Here is a 20,855-nt window from a genome sequence, read left to right as displayed (position 1 = left end):
TGGAAAAGGTAGAATTATTGGGGTGTTACAGTATGCATGTTATTTTCTACCAAAGATTATGGCGCATTGTTGGTGATGATGTTTACAATTTTGTTAGTAGTATTTTGCCTGGTCATATGTCTCCGGAATGCATAAATAATACTAATATTGCCTTTATCCAAAAAGTTAAATCTCCAACGATAATGTCAGAGTTTAGACCCATCAGTTTGTGTAATGTTTTGTACAAACTTGTCTCAAAAGCTATTATTCTCCAATTAAAGTCTATTTTGCCGACTATTGTGACTGAAAATCAGAGTGCGTTTGCCCCTGGTAGACTCATTACTTATAATGCTCTGGTAGCTCTAGAACTATTTCACATAATGAAAAATAGGAGTAAAGGTAGGAAGGGCACCATTGCTTTAAAACTTGACATGAGCAAAGCCTACGACCGTGTTGAATGGGGCTTTCTGAGAAAGTTGCTTCTCACTATGGGTTTCGATGGTGGGTAAATCTGATTATGAGCTGTTTGTCAACTGTCTCTTACTCTTTTATTGTGAATTGTGATGTTTGTGGTGCGATGCGCCCCTCTCAGGGGCTCCGGCAAGGGGATCCTCTATCTCCTTATTTGTTTATTCTGGTTGCGGATGCTTTCTCCCACATGATCTTGAATAAAGTGTAGAGTGGCGACCTTCATTGGGCAAAGGCATCTAGGAATGGCCCGGTTATTTCTCACTTATTGTTCGCTGATGATAGCCTCCTTTTTGCTAGAGCAAACAGACGTGAAAGCGAAGATATAATTGATATATTCAACCAATATGAAGTAGCATCAGGTCATAAAATTAACTATGAGAAGTCTGAAGTTTCTTTCAGCAGTGGGGTGAGTGCCGAGCAAAAAAGTGAGTTGATGGGTATTCTGAACATGCGCCAGGTTTACATACTAGGAAAGTACTTAGGAATCTCGAATTTAGCAGGGAGATAAAAAAAGGCTATTTTTAGTGCTTTAACAGACAGAATCTAGAAGAAATTGCAGGGTTGGAAAGAAAAGTTGTTGTCAAGAGCGGGCAAGGAGGTACTTCTTAAAGTAGTAATCCAAGAAATTCCCACATACCTAATGGATGTGTACAATTTTCCTAGCTCGATAATTCATAGTATCCGTTCGGCCATGGATCGGTTTTACTAGGGGCACAAAGACCATAAACGGAAAATTCACTGGAAATCGTGGGATGGGCTTTAAAGATCTTGAGTTTTTAATGACGCTCTTTTGGGTAAACAAGCGTGGAGGCTTGTGCACCTGGAAGATTCGTTGTTGGGAAGAGTAATGAAGGAAAAATATTACCCGAATTGCTCTTTCCTTGACTCATATTTGGGTTAGGCAGGAAGTTTTTCTTGGAGGAGCATATGAAGTTCGAAAGCCCTTCTTAAGGAGGGTCTTATATGACGGATTGGGGACGGTTTGAAGGTGAATATATGGCGTGACCCATGGCTGGCAGATGCTGAAGGTAAATTTGTTATTTGTTTCAAGTGAGGAAGTGGAAGGCTTGGTTACTGTGAGTGACTTGGTGAATATAAAGGCTATGCAGTGGGATGTGGACACCATTGCTACCTATTTTAATGAAAGAGATCAGAGGTGTATTTTGTCCATTCCTCTAAGTTCTCGTGCCTCGAAAGACATGCTCACTTGGGCTTTCTCGAAGGAAGGGATATACACAGCAAAATCCTCTTACATGCTTGGAAAGGGTCGTAATTTTGATGCTTTCCACCTAGCTTGGATTGAGATTTGGGGTTTAGAGGCTTCCCCCAAGGTTCGACACTTTCTTTGGCGCTTATGTACAAACACTCTGCCTACTAAAGATTTGTTTCGAAAGCGCCACATGCTGGACATTGCTGACTATCCGTGGTGTGGTGTGATGGATGAAACGATCGAGCACGCTTTATTTGATTTTATTCGGATTAAGGATCTGTGGCGTGAGTGTGGCTGTGAAGAGCTAGTGGCTAACAAAAAAGGTAGTATGTGCGATTTACTGGTGCGTTGGAGAGGGTCAAACACCAAGCTTAAAAGAAAGGCCGCATACCTTGCTTGGGTGATATGGGCAGAGAGAAATTAGTGGGTATTTTTATGGTAATCAGACTGTAAATTCATTTCTTGTGGCTCGGGTTTGTAGACTTGGCGGAGGAGTTTGACAAATACAATCAAAAGATTTACAAGACCCCTTCATCTCATGTGCAACGAAGCTCGTCCCACTAAATTGCTCCCTACTGGAGTTATAAAACTAAATGTTGATGCGAGCTTGGCTATTGAGGGATGGATAGGCTTGGGGGCTGCTGCTCGGGATCACCAGGGAAGAATCTTGTTTGCTGCGGTGAATAGGATGCGCGAGCACTGGCCAGCAGAGATCGCAGAGGGTAAAGCCTTATAGTATGCAATTAAGCTTGCAAGGAGGTTTGATTATGAGAAAGTGTTGCTCGATTCGGACTGCTAGGTTCTAATAAATCGTCTCACTAAGGCTGCAATTTTCTTTTTTGAACTTGATTTTGTTGTAGAAGATATTCTAGCAACTAGTAGTAATTTCTCATCTTTTAATTGGTCTCATGTCAAAAGAGGGGGGTAATGTGGTTGCCCACCATCTTGCTAAGTTAGTGTCATATGGTAGTGAACAAGTATGAGTCGATATGTGTCCTACAGAGATTTCTCCTTATGTACTCTCGGACATTTTGTCCCTACATTAATTTAAGCACTGGCTCGGCTTTTCCTCAAAAAAAAAAAAAAAAAAAAAAAAAAAATTGTGAGAAGAACTCTCACAATGGGTGTGCCAAAAGCCCAAAATCAATTTCTAACTTGTTTGGCATCATTTTTGGTTGTCAATTTCCGATTTTTTTGAAAACCTAAAACCAAAAACAGGAAACAAGAAAAAGGTATTTCCACTTTTCAGTTGTCAGTTTTCAAAATTATCATGATTTTAATAAGTTTAAATAATTTTTGGTTCATTATAGAGCATATATCATACATAGTATACTTTTAAAAAACAATAAATCAAAAAACAGAAAAAACCACAAGTATGCCAAACGAATCCTTAATTCATTTCCCGAGTTCTCCAACAATCCTCGATGGTCAAAGTTTGGTCTTACAAAAGTCCATGCCAAATTTACCACGGCACAACACAAAAGTGACAGTTTTACTGCGCTCTCCTCTCTCCCCCTAGGCAAAGAGCGCGCCGACTGTCCGCATATATAGGCTCCGTAATGTTGCATCATCACTGCAAATCCAAGTCTCTGATTCCAAAGGGTGCGCCAACAATGGAGGAGGGTTCTTCTTCTGCCTCTCCGCCGCCGTCTGATTCCATTCCGACCACCACCGCCACCGCTGCCAGCTTCCTCTCCAACCTCCCTTCTCGCGGCCTCTTCTCTTCTACCGCCGTTTCTTCTTCTAATTTGGTATTATTTTCATGTCCTTCACTTTGATTAGCCCTAACTTTTCAAATTTTTTTTATTTTTCAATTTTTTTTTTTGATTGTTTGGAATTGCATTTTGATTTTGAAATTTGTAGTGTATTGGATTTGATCACCGTTCAGAATAAAAATTAAAATAAATTTAAAATTTGATCACCATTGCGTTGCTGGTTAGTTTGCGTCAATTGAAGTTTGTTGATTGCTTGCAATTTTTATATGGAGTTGTGCAATGTCAATGGATTTTCTAGTTGTTGTTGATTATGCCTTGATTTATTGCATTTGATTTTCCAATTTTGTACTCCCTCCGTCCTAAAAAGAACGACCCATTTGGGTTGATTAAGCGGGTATTAAGGAAGTTAAGTAAAAAGAAGTAAAAGTATATTGGAAAGATAAATTTACATGGGGTTTGTGAAAAAAGAGAGAGAGAAAGTAATAAAATAACATGAAAAATGAAATTTTTATATGGGGAAGCTAATTTTGCACAAATATTGTTGCAAATTGGTGGTGTTTTAATGCAAATGGGTCATTCATTTTGGGACAAAGTTTTGGCCAAATGGGTCGTTCTTTTTGGGACGGAGGGAGTATGTTGCAATTGGGTTATTCTCAAGGGAATGTATCTTTAAATTTACAAATTTTTAGTATGAAAATTTTGACAATTGTTCATTTTAGCAATTACCACCTTTTTTTTTTTTTTTTTTTTTTTTTTTTTTTTTTTCCGGCTATTTTACCAAATGCCACTTAGTACTTATAAAATTCACCAAATGCCATCAAGGTTTTCAAAATTTACCAAATGCTATCGAGCTTTTAAAAAAATCACCAAATGTCATCAATTAGTCATTAAGATTAAATCTTTACGCGTGTCATTATATGATTGGTTCATTTTAATTAATAAAAATAATATTTTTTTTCTTCATTTTCGTGGCAAAAATTGCTCGGGTATAGTTTTGGGGTCATTTTGACCCTTTATGGATAAAAAATTAAGCTCGGAATTGACCAAAAAATAACGTAATTGCTCCGTTTTGTGTGTTGAAAAATATTTCGATTAGTTTGTCATTATTTTTTAACCATCAAAATTGATTGGGTAAGGTTTTGAGGGTCATTTCGATTCTTTATCAGTACAAATTAAGCTCGAAATTTACAAAAAAATAACTTAAATGCTCTGTTTTGTGTGTTGAAAAATATTTTGATTAGCGTGTCATTTTTTAACCATCAAAATTGATCGCGTAAGGTTTTGGGTCATTTTGATCCTTTATGAGAACAAATTAAGCTTGGAATTGACTAAAAAATAACATATATGCCCCGTTTTGTATGTCTATATTGTAATTTTTTTTCTGAAAATAATGCAAAATGGGGTAGTTATGTTTTTTTTTGCCAATTTCGAGTTTAATTTATACCCATAAAGGGTCTAAATGACCCCAAAACCTTACCCGAACAATATTCGTCACGAAAATCGAAAAAAGTATTATTTTTATTCATTAAAATAAATAATTATTGTGTATTAATTTTAAAATGTAATCGCATTTTGTGAACTAATTTTCCAAAATAATGGCATTTGGTGAAATAAGAATTGCATTAACGGAAAACTAACGTCCATATACTATTAGTGGCACGAGGTGTCATTGTATTGTTTCTCAGTGGCATTGGTGAATTTTGAAAACTTTGATGGCATTTGGTGAATTTTGTAAGTACTCAGTGGCATTTGGTGAAATAACCGTTTTTTTTTAATTACTTCCTTCTCTTTTCAAAAACATCAAAAGTTACCAACTTCTTACCTCCCAACTACTACATGACGTCATCTTGGGCCACCCTTTACCTTCCCTCCCTATTTCCCTCCCATTTCTCATTCCTATTTCGATTTTCATCTCCCTTTTCATTCCCCCCAGAAACCACCAATAATTGTTCGTCAATTTTGATTTGGAGGAGTGAATTGAAGTGTTTCTGATTTTTTGGGGGAAAAAAGTGAAAGGGGAGATGAGAATCGAGTTACGAATGAGAAATGAGAGGGAAATAGGGAGGGAAGGGAAAGAGTGGGCCTAGAATGACGTCATGTGGTAGTTGGGAGGCAAGAAGGTGGTAACTTTTGATGTTTTTGAAAATAGAAGGTGGTAATTTCAAAAAAAAAAAAATAAATAGAAGGTGGTAATTGCTAAAATGGACATAATAGAAGGTGGTAATTGTCAAAATTTCCTTTGAGTATTTATAAACTTTTATGATGATAAAGTTGTTTGGTCTTGAAATGTATGGCGAACTTGAGAATGTGTGATGAAAAGTAACTCTTATTCCATCATAGGTATTTTTTGCTTGAAATGATGATATGACAAGATGGTTGCTTCATTTAATTACGAGTATTGCGATGCATGCCATCATTTATGAATTGAATTTTATGCCTTAAAGAAGCTTTATTGGAAATGTTTATTTTATTTTTACTGAGATTCTCAGATTCCACTAAAGTGTTGCCAAGTATTATCATGCATTAGATGTCTTTTGGCACTAATGGCCTGTGAATGTAGATTTAAACATTGACTTGACTGCAAATTATAAGAAGATTTTTGGTTTTAGACCCATGTCTGATTTTCAGATGTCATTGCTTTAAGGAGATTGTTTTGGTATGTATACTATGACTTGTTGACAAACAGTTAAATGTAATGATAATATCAACTCCAAAGAATATAAATTTTTTCACTTTACCAAAATTCTGTCAATACTTTTTACTACTAAGACATGATTAGGTGCTCATATTATCTTATGTAGTTGTGTTAGATTGGACAGAAAGAAGATATGAGTGATGTTCCAATCTGAGAGAAAAACTGAGGATCCATTGCTTGTTCTGCCCATCACACTACCCAGTGGGTAGTGGCAAGTGAACTCTTTAGAAGAACCATCATTAGGTCTCAAGAAGTACCATTCTTCTTCTTCTAGATTTTCAAGATTTATTAATATTTGCGTCTTTATAGTGTTTGAGAATAATTAAGGAAGGACTATAAGTGATGATGTCTATTATTGGCTCTTTCAATTAAGGATTTGTGAGTAATGTGACAGCACTAGAAATTTTGGCACTAATACTTAACTATGTAGATCCCACCTAAGGGCCCTCTTTTCACTTAAGTTTCCCTACATTCCCTTGTAGCTTTTGTGGAGGTGGCAAATAGGACAAAAAAAAAAAAATCAGGTCATCTACACATTCGGTGATTTTGGATAGTAAGGGAATTATTGTCCATGATTATACTTGGCAAAACTAACGTGTTCGAAATTACACTACCTAAAAACCTTCTTACCGGATTATTATCCAATTGGTGTAGACCCATTCCACACTTAAACCAAACGACTCGTTTGCATCTCTGCTCATGATCTAGTCTATATGGAGAAATAAGCTAAATGATAATCTTTATATAGTCAATAGTTGACAAAGGAAAGTGAACAAGATAGTGCTAAACATGAACAAAGAAGGTTTAAGGAATTTTGTTTTAACCCATTATCTGGATGGTTATTGGGGTTTGTATATCCAAATTGCAGCTTTGTTATTAAAATTGAAATTTCTCCGGGATAGGGTGATTCAGTGTATTAAAAAGCGCGTTGAGGCGCAAGGCAATGAGGGGTATGCGCTTAATATGGTCTAGGAGAGGCGATTTTGGTTTGGCGCACCTGAACCAAACTTCACCACTTTTTTATAATTGTCCATATCACACCTGAGGCGCACCTAAGCACTGCAGAACCCTTCTCGCTTCAATGCGCCTTGAGCTTTTTTATACTTTGGGGTGATTTTACTTATTATTGTTATTTTTAATTTCTAGTCCTTATCCTTGTTATTGTCTTCTTTCAATGAAAATAAACTATCAGACAAATTTTAGTCTGTTCTTGCTATTTTTATATATTTTTAATTTCTAGTCCTTATCCTTGTTATTGTCTTCTTTTAATGGAAATAAACTATCAGACAAATTGTAGTCTGTTCTTGCTATTTTTATAAATTTAGATTTTCGCAACATCTCAATCCACTTTCTTGTCTATATGGATTTATTTTTGGATGTATAGGATCCACAAAATTTTCGAGAGCTTCATTTTTATAATTGACAGTATTTTGGTATAGGGTTAGTGTTTAACTTTAAATATTGGAGCTTAGCGTCCTATCCATGATTCTCAATAATTGAGGGAAAGAAAAAGGGAGCTTTTCGTGGTGGGAGGGGATGGTCGCCATAATGAATAAGGTTAGAATGCTGAGAGGGAGTGAGGAAATTAATGTAGAAGTGGAGGATATTTTATGGACCTCGAAGAGTATGAGATGCCATTCAGCTTTAAAAACTAAATGGTCTACCAAATAGAACTGGGAAAACTGAAAAGTAAGATGTAATGTTTAGAATTCCCAATTACTCATGCATTGAAACTTTATTGCAGGGTGGCATGCGAATTTACATCTGTGATCATGATACAGCACCCCCAGGTCTGCTTTAGAATATTTTTTATTAGCCTGATGTCATGACTTGCATGAGGTTGACATACATACTTTGACATGGTTTCTTTTATCTGTTGGACTGTTACAATTTTGTTGATGGAAATCAGTAGTGGCTTTTAAGCTCTCTGATAACAGTGTGTGTTTTTGGGTAATTTCCTCTCTTTAGTCACTTTCATTTGGTATCTCCCATGTGGTGATCCTAATGACTTTATATCCAATGACTAATTGGCACTTTGGCATCAGTTGTCTTCACAACTGAATTTTAGCTCCACAGTTTCTGTGTACTGCCATACACGGTCATATGATACAAGTTTACAGAAAATGTTTAAATCTCTTCCATGTCTCCTTGTTATGTTCTTGTTGATTTGGCAATTTTATTATCAACAAATTTAGCTAATAATTATATTTATTGATCTTCTTTAGTTCCTACCCGGAGATTGGGCTTACTCATAAGTTTCAGATTTTCTCTAGATAGCCTCCTTTCCGTTCTTTCCTGTTTGGTATCTTCATTGCAGTCAAGTCTTTATTTTTTTTTTTTGATGTGTTATATAGCCTTTTGTTTCAATCATGTCCCTTTCATGTTTAAAATGGTAGTTTTCCAGATTTAGGTCTAATAAATAATAGACATGACTGGTAAAGATTGTTTTCTCATTGGTCAAGAGAATTCTTGATTTTATTTTGATGTCCCTGCTTTTTATTTATTTATTTATTTATTTTAATTTTTTCTCTTCAGCAAAATTTTATTTTATCTGCAATTCATTATGCTTAGACTTAGCGGCAAGAAAGCCTGTTTTCTTCACCTAATATTACCAAACCCAACAGGCTTTTCTGATTCAAACTGATCCTTTTCATTTACATAGAATAGTTTTCCTGTGTTTTTAACATATCAAAAGTAAAAATCACCTTTGAATTTTATGAACTTAAGATTGGAAGCCTATGGTGCTTTTGTTTTTTTTTGCATTTTAACTCTTGTTTAAAATGAATGAATTTTAGTAATCTACATTTATGGCTGTGAGGTATTGGTAAATTTAGTGAAAGCAAGTCATGGTGTTCTTTATAATATTTTAGAGGTGCCCAGCTTTGTAATTTGTAGGCCTTGATTGCTTTTGTTTACAAAAAAAAAAAAAAAAAGGGAAAATGGTTCCTTGGGAGTGGATATCTCAGTTACCTATTACTGCTGTGAAGTACAGTAAATCATTCATTGATATCATGTATTTTTTAACAATCTTATACAGGCATTGCTGTGTTGTTCCAAACTCTTTCATTTACAGTGTCTTTAGTACAACTTATGAGGGACAGAAGAGAGGGGGGGGGGGGGGGGGAGGCAGGAAGAGAAAGGGAGGTGTGGGGAGGGATGTAGGGTGTTTCCATGTTTTTTCCAAGTCTTTTCTGTAGTGGAATGATGTGATCTAAAGGGGGAAGAAAATTGGTGCTTTCGAATTCCTTTCCTTTTCTTTTGCCAATTCCATATCCAAATAAGGGTCTCCCTCCCACTTTCGCTCCCTGTTTTTTCTTTAAATTTATCTCATCCAAACACACTTTTATATAGAGGCATTAATGGTGCTAATGAGCCTTTGCATTTTCCATGTAAATTGTGATAACTGATGAATATGACCAAACTGATGCGTTCGATTAGGTACATGCTGTACATGGTCTCGAGTTGCGTGTGAGGGTTTTCTAGTCTAGAATTGGTGGTTTCCCATATTGAGACTTTCCTTCAAACTGTTTTAGTTACTCATTTATCTGCTTTTATAAGCTTTATACATTGAGATCTTATGCTTTTCCTCCGTAACTGATATAAGCAGTAACTGACTAAGAAGTGGGTCTTGAATTTTGTTTATGCAGAGAACCAAGTAATAAAGACGGATCAGATGAACATATTGATCAGATCACTTACTTTGAAGAAGCAACAGGGTGAAGTGACTGATGGCTCAAGAAAGAGGTTTTCTCTCTTTCCCATTTTATCATCTAGCTTAGTTATTTTCTCATGTGCATGATTTTGTTCGATTTTTCTTGTGATTGGTTGAAAGAGTATGTCAGGCTATTTTGGGGGGTGTTGATGTATATAAACTTTATTCTATCTGTTCCAATTTTTTGGTCTTATCTCTGTATATGTTGAACTTTGTTGGGGGACTAAAATAATTGATTGCATTGGTAATTTGCATGTGCAGAGCTTCTGATAGATCTGTTGATGGAAGGGCTTCAGCGAAAAGGGCAATGACTAGTAGTCAGAATAAGGGTAAGCGGTGTTAGCTAGATTGCGAAGTAACATTTTTTTTCCTTGCCTGATCAACAACTTTGATACTATACAACATTAAATTCTAATTTAGGCTTAGTGCTCTTAATTTAAGTCAGACGAGGCTAGACCAGATTATAAAGATTCAGGCCTTACTAGACCAGAAAAAGTAAATATCTTAAACCATTAAATGAACAGTTATTTATATAGAACTTAAAAAACGGTTTAGTAATACTTACACTAGTGGAAAAATAACTATCCGTAATGGGCAAAAACAACCTATCCATAACGGGTAGTGGCCGTTACGTATGCGGCCATTACGGATAGGCTATGTTATTTGTAACGGGCAATGTCTGTTACAAATAACAGGCAAAACAAGTGCCCGTTACAAATAACATGTAAAGGGCATTTGAAATGCCTGTTACAAATAGCCCCGTTATATGTAACGGGCACATGTTTGCCCGTTATAAAAAAGGGTTAATAGTAATGGGCGTAATATCTGCCCGTTTTTGTCCCAATTTTTTTAAAAAATCCAGCATATGCTGGATAGTGGATAGCTTAGTTTGCTTAATGATTTTATCAATTACAGAAAATAAATAATAATTTATTTAAGTATACACTTCAAATACAATCAACAAAGACATACATTCAAATGATTTTATCAATTAAAGGAATTAAAAACAAGTCATGCACTTGCTAATTGCTATGACTAAGATTAGATTCAAATGATTTCCACCACTTTTCTAAATTGCTGTGACTTGCAGGTACTTTTTCGGCATATTCTTTACATTTTCACTTTGGTTGGCTTGCTTGACATTTCTTAGAGGAATTTAACCTGCATTTAGATCAATAATACACTTCAGTCAAAGGTTTTAAACATTAAAATATAACAATCAATCAAATAAAGTAGATAGTTAAGCTCAAATAGGAAATAAGTATTATAGTGTAGGAAAAGCTTAACTAAGCTTAATTACTATCTGTTATGGACTGACTTCTATTAATTATAATTAAGCACAAATAACAGGGATTAAGGCTTAAGGCTTGAATATTTGATTAACTGATGGTTGAATTACAAGGGGATAGCCATAACTTGAGGTTATGAATCTCCCAGTAGCTTTAGGCTACAAATCTCTCATGTTTTTTTACTCTAATTTTTCGATACCTTAGCTAAACAACTAAGTACAATACGTATACTCAAGCCTTAAAAATTACATGTGACTACATTAGCTAAAATAGAAAAACCATCAAAAGACATGTTGGAGTAGCTTGCTTTCCTTCCTTAACTTCTCTTTAATTAACTTTGTCATGTTGTCAATTGTTTCCACCTTGCTGACTTGTTTTGCGTGCCTCGTATAAATCAATGGAGGAGGTTGACTTGCGTTGTTGACTCCGTTGACTCAATTAATGACATTGTTATGGACTGACTTCTATTAATTATAATTAAGCACAAATAACAGGGATTAAGGCTTAAAGCTTGAATGTTTGATTAACTGATGGTTGAATTACAAGGGGATAGCCATAACTTGACAGTAGCTTTTGGCTACAAATCTCTCATGTGTTTTCACTCTAATTTCTGGATACCTTAGCTAAACAACTAACAACAATACTTATACTCAAGCCTTGAGAATTACATGTGACTACATTAACTAAAATAGAAAAACCATCAAAAAAAAAAAAAAAAAAGTGGATTAGCTTGCTTAGGATGGCAACCGAAGGTTGACAGCTTCGAAAACATCCCACGTGGCCTCAAAGGATGGTAAGCCTTTCCAAGCAAGTATAACTTTTAGCACGAAAGCAGACCCTTTCTTCCTCTGCCGAATGTTAAGGAGTTCCTCTAGCTCCACCAATAACTCCAGGGCGGGTGTGTTAATTGTTGCGGAATTGAGGGGTGACTAGGGAGATTGCCAAGGGCTCGCTTGAGTTGTGAGATATGAAATACAGGGTGTATTTTGTGATTGGTTGGAAGTTGTAGCTTGTAAGCTACTCTGCCAATCTTCCAGCGCTTCAAAAGGACCCTAGAGCCTTGCTGCCAGCTTTTCGAAGGGTCTCTTGGCAAGAGATTTCTGCCGATATGGCTGTAATTTCAAAAAGACCTTCTCTCCCACCTCAAAGCTCTCTTCTCGGCGTTATTTATCTGCGTAGTGCTTCACCACTTGCTGAGCGCGGTTTAAATTCATCCGTAACTCCTCCAAAATACTACCCCTTTCCTTCAAGCTGCTGACCACCACTGGTTTGCCCCCAATCGCCATAATTTCGGTGGTTCCCTCCCATACACAATTTTTAAGGGAGTCATTTTTGTTGAAGTGTGTGGCGAGGTGTTGTAAGAGTACTCGGCCCACAGGAGCCACCTAGCCCAATTCTTCGGTTCACAATGGAGGTAGACCTCGAGGCTCTTGTTGACTATCTCCGTTTGACCATCCGTTTGTGGATGATAGGCCGTGCTTCGCTTGAGGTGTGTGCCTTGTTATCGAAAAAGCTCTTTCCAAAAGATACTCATGAATACTCTGTCTCGATCGGAAACAATGGATGCCGGGAACCCATGTAGTCCGACAATTTCCTTAACAAAAACATCCGCCACTTTAAGGGAATTGAAAGGATGTTTTAGGTTGATGAACTGCCATACATGTACAGGGTCCACCACCACCAAAACTGTGTCCACCCCTCGGACAGTGGAAGGCCCTTCACGAAGTTCAATGAGATGTCTTCCCAAATAGCCTCGGGGATAGGAAGTGGTTAAAGCAACCCCAAGGACTCCGGGCCACTGTCTTGCTTCGTTGACAAACATCACACTCTCGAGCAAATCCACCAACATCCCTCCACATTTCGGCTCAAAACCAGTCGGTCGTGAGTCGTAGGTATGTCTTGACCTCGCCGTCATGGCCTCTGATTGGCGAACTGTGGTATTCCTGCACCGTTGACGTTTGCGTGATAGCCAACCACTGTTCGTGGAAGGTGCTGACATTTGATGGCCGGAATTCCCGCAAAAGCCGATTGTTGAGGTCGGGCCACCCCTCAAACGGTCGCCTTTTGTTCTCCCAAAACTGCAAAGCCACTCTGTCCATGGCGACCACCGTCGCTGAAACCTTACTCATGACCCAGTTGTCGGGGTCCTTCCTCTCGAACACCGGAATATCCAACTTTTTATATTTCCAACGTCTTTCGCCTCCTCCACCGTCATCGTTCTACCCACGGGGGTCCCGATGCCTCCACTCCAGTTAAAATGGTGGTGGTCGGGTTCGGGGAACCGTAGCCACGGCGGCCTTCAACTCCTCTCTGAACTTCTTGTTTTTCTTGGCCACCATATTCGCCTGAACTTCTTGTCGTCTTGAAACGGTTAATTCGTCCCTCAATCCGCACTATATCTTCTTGTCGTTTCTTCTCCGCCTCAAAAAGTGCCGTAAAATTGTCGGTGATGGCCTTATGCATGTCTGTCATGGCCTTGCTCACCGCTTCTGCAACCGCACGCCCAATGGAGGCATCTAGGCAGTGAGTTTCTCTTCGATCGACTTCAGCCAACACTTGACTTCTTCCAGCTTCTCGTCCATTGCGTCGGCGTCATGTGGACCGCTCTGATGTCAAGCTGTTATGGACTGAATTCTATTAATTATAATTAAGCACAAATAATGGGGATTAAGGCTTAAAGCTTGAATATTTGATTAACTAGTGGTTGAATTTCAAGGAGATAGCCATAACTTGAGGTTATGAATCTCACAGTAGCTTTAGGCTACAAATCTCTCATGTGTTTTCACTCTAATTTTTGGAAACCTTTGCTAAACAACTAACTACAATACTTATACTCAAGCCTTAAGAATTACATGTGACTACATTAGCTAAAGTAGATAGACCATCAAAAGACATAGTTGGAGTAGCTTGCTTTCCTTCCACCTTGCTGACTGTTTTGCGCGCCTCGTATCAACAAATAGTGGAGGTTGACTTGGGTTGTTGAACCCATTTACTTGGTTCATGACACTATCTTTTATTCTAACGGCACATGCATAAATCCTTAATTTAGAAATAACAATCAAGAATACAACTCCACACAATAAAAATAATCAACTATAAAACCTTGTAGAACATTAATACTACTACTATAGGTAAAGTTTTTCCTATCCTTACATGTAGAATTTAGAGCAGGATGCCGAAAAGGCAGCATTGCTTTAGCTTACATTAGCAGAACACTCATTCCCATACCCTTATAATCACTCATTAAAAAAAAATTAAAAAATTATCAAAGAAATAAATCGTACAAACCCAAATTCAAAAACCCAAATTGAACAAACAAGGAACAAAATTAAGTCATTTCAATCGGTTTTACAAGAAATAAAAACAACAAAATTCCCAAAAAAAAAAATACTTTAAAAATCCAGAAAAATCATAGCACTCGGAAAAAAGGGTAACAAGTAACAAAGAATTAAAATATAATATTGATGAAAATAGCATACAAATTTCTTTAAAAAGCACATTAACAATAAAACTTAACATTAGCATAAAAAAATTCATAATAATATAGACGCATCATTAGAGAAGATTGCTAAAAAAAACTAGATCCAACCCCAAAAAAAAAAAAAAAAAAAAAAAAAAAAAAAAAAAAAAAAGATACAGAAATAAGATCTAAGATCTGTATATCCTTGTAAGCGGTGGGGTTTCCGACGATCGAATCCATTAATTTCTCTATCGCCGTTAGTGCCTTCGTCCTCTTTCTCGCCTCTTATTTCACTTCCTCCTCTTGGTTTCCAACTTCCACCTCCGTTTTCTCACCAGCAATCTCCTTGTTCGTATATCCTTAGAGAGGAAAGAAAAATGGGTGACGAGGAGGAGATTAAGTGAGGAGGATATGAGAGAGAAATAGATGGAGAGATGGGAGGAGATTAAATGAGGATAAGAGATAGAAATTAATGGAGATGGGAGAGAGAGAAATAAGAAAATCAGATTGATGGCTCCTCTCAAATAATTGTGAAACCCTAATAATAGAGAAATGAGCTCTTTTCAACTAGACCGTGGACATGTGTATCGGGCTAGTGATTTTTCGTTACAATTATAAGATTTATTCGTAATAGGAAAATTCAGTCCGTTACAAATATTATATTTTGTAATGTGCACATTAGTGCCCGTTACAAATAACTAATTTTTTGTAATGGTCATAAGATATGCCTGTTACAAATATTTTTTCTGTAACGCACATTGCTATGTCCGTTACAATTAGAGTGTTACAAATAGAGTTTTTTCCACTAGTGTTAGTGTTTAGCCATTTACTTGCATCTTCTTATATGACAAATCTCAATAGAGGTTTGAAATGCTATTGTTTTACATTTCCTGCTGGCCTGAGGCTTCTTTGATAACAGGATACTGTTATAATTCCTTATGGCTACAATTCTGTAACTAGTACTAATGTTAGGCTTTGTATAAATTTTTTTAGCTTTCTTTTTAAATTATACAAGTATTATTTAGACATACTTCTTTTTTTTTTTTGAGTGGGGAGGGGTGATAAAAGAGGAAATGGAAAGGATTGCTGTAGGTTCAAGAATTCACTTAAACCTCTTCTCACCCAAACTAATGTCTAAAATGATTCATGTCTATCTATACATTCCAGAATTCCCCTTCCTATATTTTTAATCCTCAGTTTAGGCGCAAGTGTGTCCACATGCCAGTTTCTTGCTATAACACTGTATTTTTACCTTAGAAAGTCAAAACTCTTTCACTATCTTCGTCCAATCATCCCTATGAAGTTTTCTTTATCTAATTCATGCCTTCCAAGTCTTTTTTATTGCAATGTTAGTCAAGGAAACACAGTCCTTATTTGATAATTGATTCCACAATCAATAGTATATCATTTGTTCCTTAATGTTTTTGATAGTTACTGTTTGCACAAGAATCAAGAAACAAGAGGGAAGATAGTGAAAAAGTGAGGGGTAGTAAGTAGCATAATAAGCACGAGGCCAAAAAGTGTTTTTCTTTCTCTTTTTTTTTTTAATTTTTTTTTTTTATGTTTTGGAGGTAAGGGAGGTAAAAGTGTAAAAATCCATTGTCAAAAAGGGAATAGATTTTAAGTGTAAAGAACAGTGTTTGAAAAAGCGCGCTGAGGCGCAAGGCGTGAGCGCTTATTTTAGTCTCGGCGAGGCGTTTTGGTTTAGGCGCACAAAAGCTGCCGAGGCGCACTTGAGGCGCATGAGGCGCACCCAAGGCTTACTTCAGCCAAAAAATTTTAACTGCCCATATAGTGCGCCTCACTTCAAAGAGGCGCTCTGGCGCGCCTAGGCACAGCAGAATCCCTATCGCTTTAATGCGCCTTGAGCTTTTTTATACATGGGTAAAGAACTAAAGAAATAGACTTATGAGGAAAGTGTGAAGAATAAAAAGGAAAGGAGGTAGCACCTATGTCCTAGTGTCATTGCCCATCACCTACCTCATAAGTTGGTTTTCGAAGACTAGCATCTTGCAAGTCTTAATTTATAGTGCGTTTTTAAGTTTAGCAGCCATATCTGATTCAAATGATATTCATATTCACATGAGCTCCGGATGCTTCAAGGTTTTGTGGAATTATGTATGTTTGTCGTTTACTTGTTAAGTTATAAGAAACATTACTGAGTGTGGACGAGTCACTTGTGTCACCTCTATGCTTCAAAAAAAACTACCTACTGAATGATGGACTTGGGATACTCATGCTTTCATTCTATTATACAAATTGCTCTCTTAAAGTTGGCTATCTTTCATTTGGTTCATAGGATTTCACAGTCCTTCCTATGCACGCAATCACATGCCCTTGGTCCCTAAAGTAGGCAGCAATGGTACACGGTGGCTATCAACCCAAGTGTCCGTCATACTTGTATGTGCTGTGGCAAATGAGTTAAGTGTATGGGTAGTGGGTAAGGGTAATTGTGTAAAAATGTGCCAAAGTGAACTGTGTCATTTAATTTGGAACGGAGGAAGTATTAAACAGTATCCTTCCACAATTTGAAATTGCATGATAACCATGGTAACATGGTGGCATGAATCACACAATTTGCTTTTAGTATTGGCCTGTATTTTGCTTGGATGGACTCATATATATATATATATATATATATATATATATATATATATATATATATATATAATGGGAACTCAGTTGCCATACTAAATACAAAACCTTACTTAATACAAAGGTTGGTTGTACTAGTATTATTATTATTTATAAATATGGAGCCATTTAATTTAATCCTTTCTTAATTTACCTATTTTGGGCAATTTGCATGAGTTGATGAGCTCAAAAATTTATTTACTCCCTTCGTCCCCGAAAGAACGACCCATTTGGCCTAATTTTAGTCCCAAAAAGAATGACCAATTTGTTTTTCCCAACATCTATTAAAAGCACAAAATTACCAATATATCCTCTAATATATTTGTCATGTAGCTCTTTCTCTCTATTTTATCCTTGTATTTTTTCAGATCTTTTATTAACTTGTGTTTTCCCATACATTTGTACTTGCAAATTAAGTTTCTTAATACCCGCGTAATCAACCTAAATGGGTTGTTCTTTCGGGGATGGAGGGAGTACATGCTTTGCGTAGTCCTGAACTCTGATGTTAAGGTATCAAAACAATTGGAAAAGTACAGATGTTTGTCCAATTTGTAGTTTGTCTGAATTCAGCAATTAAAGCTTAAGAAAGTTAATACAGCGCCAAGTGAGCACTGAGCAGATAGTCAGACAGGTAACCTCTGGAGTTGTCAGCCACATAAAAGTTCCTTTGTGTCATCAATATTTTAGGAATAAATTATCTAAATGAGATTGTTGCATAATAAATTGCTGCAAGGCCTGCAACTAGTACTTTAGACCCCAATGTCTCAAATTGATATGAGATTTTTGTTTAGGGTTGAGGATGAATAGGAAACTCTGACATCTACTGAAGCTTCTGGAGGGCTAATTAACATTTAGTGCTGCGTTAAAATAAATATAAAGAAAAAATAATTTCGGTTCAGGGGTCTGCTCAACATGGCTTTAATATTCTGCTAATCCTACTACTTTTTTTTTTTTTTTTTTTAAAAAGGGGGGGGGGGGTGGAATTTATCACAGAATCATTTAGTGATCTGGGGTTTCAGGTGAGTGTAGAAGTCAAAAAACTGATATTACTGGATTCTGCCTGAGTGTATTGCAGTAGCATTGGTTGAATAATAGTGGTCAGACAGGTAACCTCTAATGCATACCTAAATAATTCTGATCTCTTTATCCTAATGTACAAAAGAGCCCACTGCTCTGTCTTGAAATAAACATGAAGCATCAGGATCCACCCTGGATTGGTTTTATTCATTAGTGATTTATCTTGCGACACTTTGTGCCCAGACATGATCAGTGCTTGCCGCACTGACTAGATGCAGACCTTGACACCATAAATCTGGGCACAGTAGCTAAATAGGTATTATAGGGATACCTTTGGTTAAATACCCCCATCCTTGCCTAATCTTATGTATATAGGCGAGCTATGTTGGGATCATGTTATTTCTCTGAAGTCTTGCATTTTGCAATGGAATATGTGGGTAGAGGGCCAATTGTTAGGCTTCTTCTAGGCTTTTAGCAAAGCCTGATTGTTAAACATCAATCATTAGGCTTCCTAGCAATCGCCAATTGGCAATGGAGGCTTCTCCTCAGGGTGTTGGGGATGAGGGAATTAAGAGCTGGGGCTATGAGAGGATGAGGATATGGAGGACCAAGTTCAGATTTTTATTCAAAAGAACCTTTTTGGAGGAGTTTTCGGATATGGTTTTTAGGCTTCCTTATTCAATTAGTGCCCATTTATTTTTTTATATATATATAAACTACCAAATTTGGAGTAAACCAAAGTCCATACCTTATACAAGTACCAAGGGCCTGTTCTCACTGAGCTGAGCTGAGCTGAGTGAAAATATCATTCGTAAAATATAGTGTATTATTAGCTTTCATTGCTTGGTGGGGGTAGTGTGGCCTAGTGGGGAGGTACTGAAAAAGTGAAAAATAAAGCAGACAGTCCCTATCGTGGTTTTATTTCATGTTCAGTAGTTCAATGGATTTCTCATATCTGTGGTTGATGTTATGGTGGGATAATTGGGAAATTAAGTCTGCAAAACAATGTGTTCTTTTAAATTCTTAATTTAAAGATGTACCTCAGTCTGTTTAGTTTTATCACAAAGCATTTCTGATATCTTACCTATCCATTGCAGGTGCATCGAGTAGTCGTGCTGCAGATAGAAATTTTCAGGGTCTGACTGTGGAGAGGCTTCGGGCACTTCTGAAGGAAAAAGGACTTTCTTCCAAAGGGAAGAAGGCAAGTGACATTGCTTATTGCATATGAAACAGTTCTTATGTTACTTTTCAAATAATATCCTTTGCAACCTTCTCAGTTGTTTGACTTGCAGTTATCCTGTTTTCCCCTCTCATTTCTTTTTCACTCCATTTCTCTTGGCTGAGCACTTTACTTTAGAATGTGGTACTTGTAGTTTAGGGTCTTCGACTTTCATGTTGTATTTGGCCTTGGGTTAACCAAATTAGTCTAGTTGCTTCTGTTGGTAACCTTATTGCTGTCTTCTGTTGTGCCTCATGTAGGATGGTGAGTTTGGTCATCATGGTACTGAATGCTGCTGAGGATGCCTACCTGGCTTTCCCTTTTTTTTTTTTTTTTTCCTCTTTGTGTGTGTGTGTGTGTGTGTGTTTGCGCTCATGTTATGCATGCTGAGATTATCACCTTTTGTAGGATGAGCTGATCGAACGCCTGCGGAATGCAAGTAAATGATTCTTTGATGGGAGAGGGGAAGTAGAATCGCTTATTGCAAAGGTATTTACGCTGGTGACAGGGGAGCTCATTGACAGTGCAACTTCTATCTTATTAAGTTGACTATAAAAGGTTATGTTTCTGGTGTAGTATTTTGTGTTTTATGTGCATATATCTTGTATTAGGGATGGGACTCTATTGTTACAATTATTGCCAAAGAACCATTGCTTAGCACAAATACCTGTGCTTTGCTGTGTCTTACTAACAGGTCTGTGATTCTGGATTTTTCACAAGGAACTATGCTCTACCTTATGTAGCTTGGATTGGGTCATGCATATTTTTAAGCATCTAGGTTTTGCAACATTAACATTCAGAGGGTTTAATGTTTTCTTTGTGAAGTAGAATCAAGTAGAATGTATTATTGAAAGGAAAACTCGTACCAACCATGTTCATGGTAGAGTTGCTGTGATTTTTTATGGCAAACTGCTCATTCTCAAGTGGTGAACTGGTGAACTATGGACACGGGCATACTAATAATTCTGACGAGTAGAGCTTGGCTAAATGCTTTACGATCCAATTTAAGTTTACAACAGTTAATTCCCCATTGTAGTGGCCTTCTTGATAGGCAATGTATCAGCTTTAAACAGTCGACTGAAGTTTTGGTGTCGATGCAAGGCAAATGGTTTATTACAACATGAAAGCAGGTTGGTTGTGGTGGGATTAGAAGATGAACTGATCCAGTGCTTTTTGGTAGGCAAAGGTTCTCGTAGTTCATCACCATACTCCACAATATTATGAGACTAAACATCGTATACCATAGCTAGGTTCCATACCCAAAACCAACATTGCATTTACTACTGATCTCTGTTGTCTTAGGGTAGCTAACCTGACGTCTTTAGCAAAATTTGAGGTATATAGTACGAAGCCATTGTTGATGTCATGTTTGTGATAACCTCCCTGTGTTAATTTAAACCAGGGGTGGAACCAAAAATGTACGGGCCATAATAAATATTTTGTACTTTTAAAGG

General features: G+C 37.0%; 1 protein-coding gene across 1 annotated transcript; it reads left to right on the top strand.

The window, feature by feature from the left end:
• The first annotated feature begins 3,176 nt into the window (after positions 1-3,176).
• LOC145586738 (protein LOWER TEMPERATURE 1-like) lies at positions 3,177-20,196 on the top strand. Its single transcript, XM_081643649.1, has 6 exons — positions 3,177-3,411; positions 7,815-7,860; positions 9,718-9,814; positions 10,044-10,111; positions 19,280-19,383; positions 19,810-20,196. The coding sequence occupies exons 1-6, from the start codon at positions 3,220-3,222 to the stop codon at positions 19,846-19,848; spliced, it is 546 nt and encodes a 181-aa protein (XP_081499775.1). The 5' UTR covers positions 3,177-3,219; the 3' UTR covers positions 19,849-20,196.
• The last annotated feature ends 659 nt before the right edge of the window (positions 20,197-20,855 follow it).

The sequence above is a fragment of the Chenopodium album genome, chromosome 2 (assembly GCF_948465745.1).
Source record: "Chenopodium album chromosome 2, dcCheAlbu1.1, whole genome shotgun sequence".
Lineage (NCBI taxonomy): Eukaryota > Viridiplantae > Streptophyta > Magnoliopsida > Caryophyllales > Amaranthaceae > Chenopodium > Chenopodium album.
The sequence above is the reverse complement of the archived record's forward strand: the minus strand, read 5'-3'. Positions and strand labels throughout refer to the sequence as shown.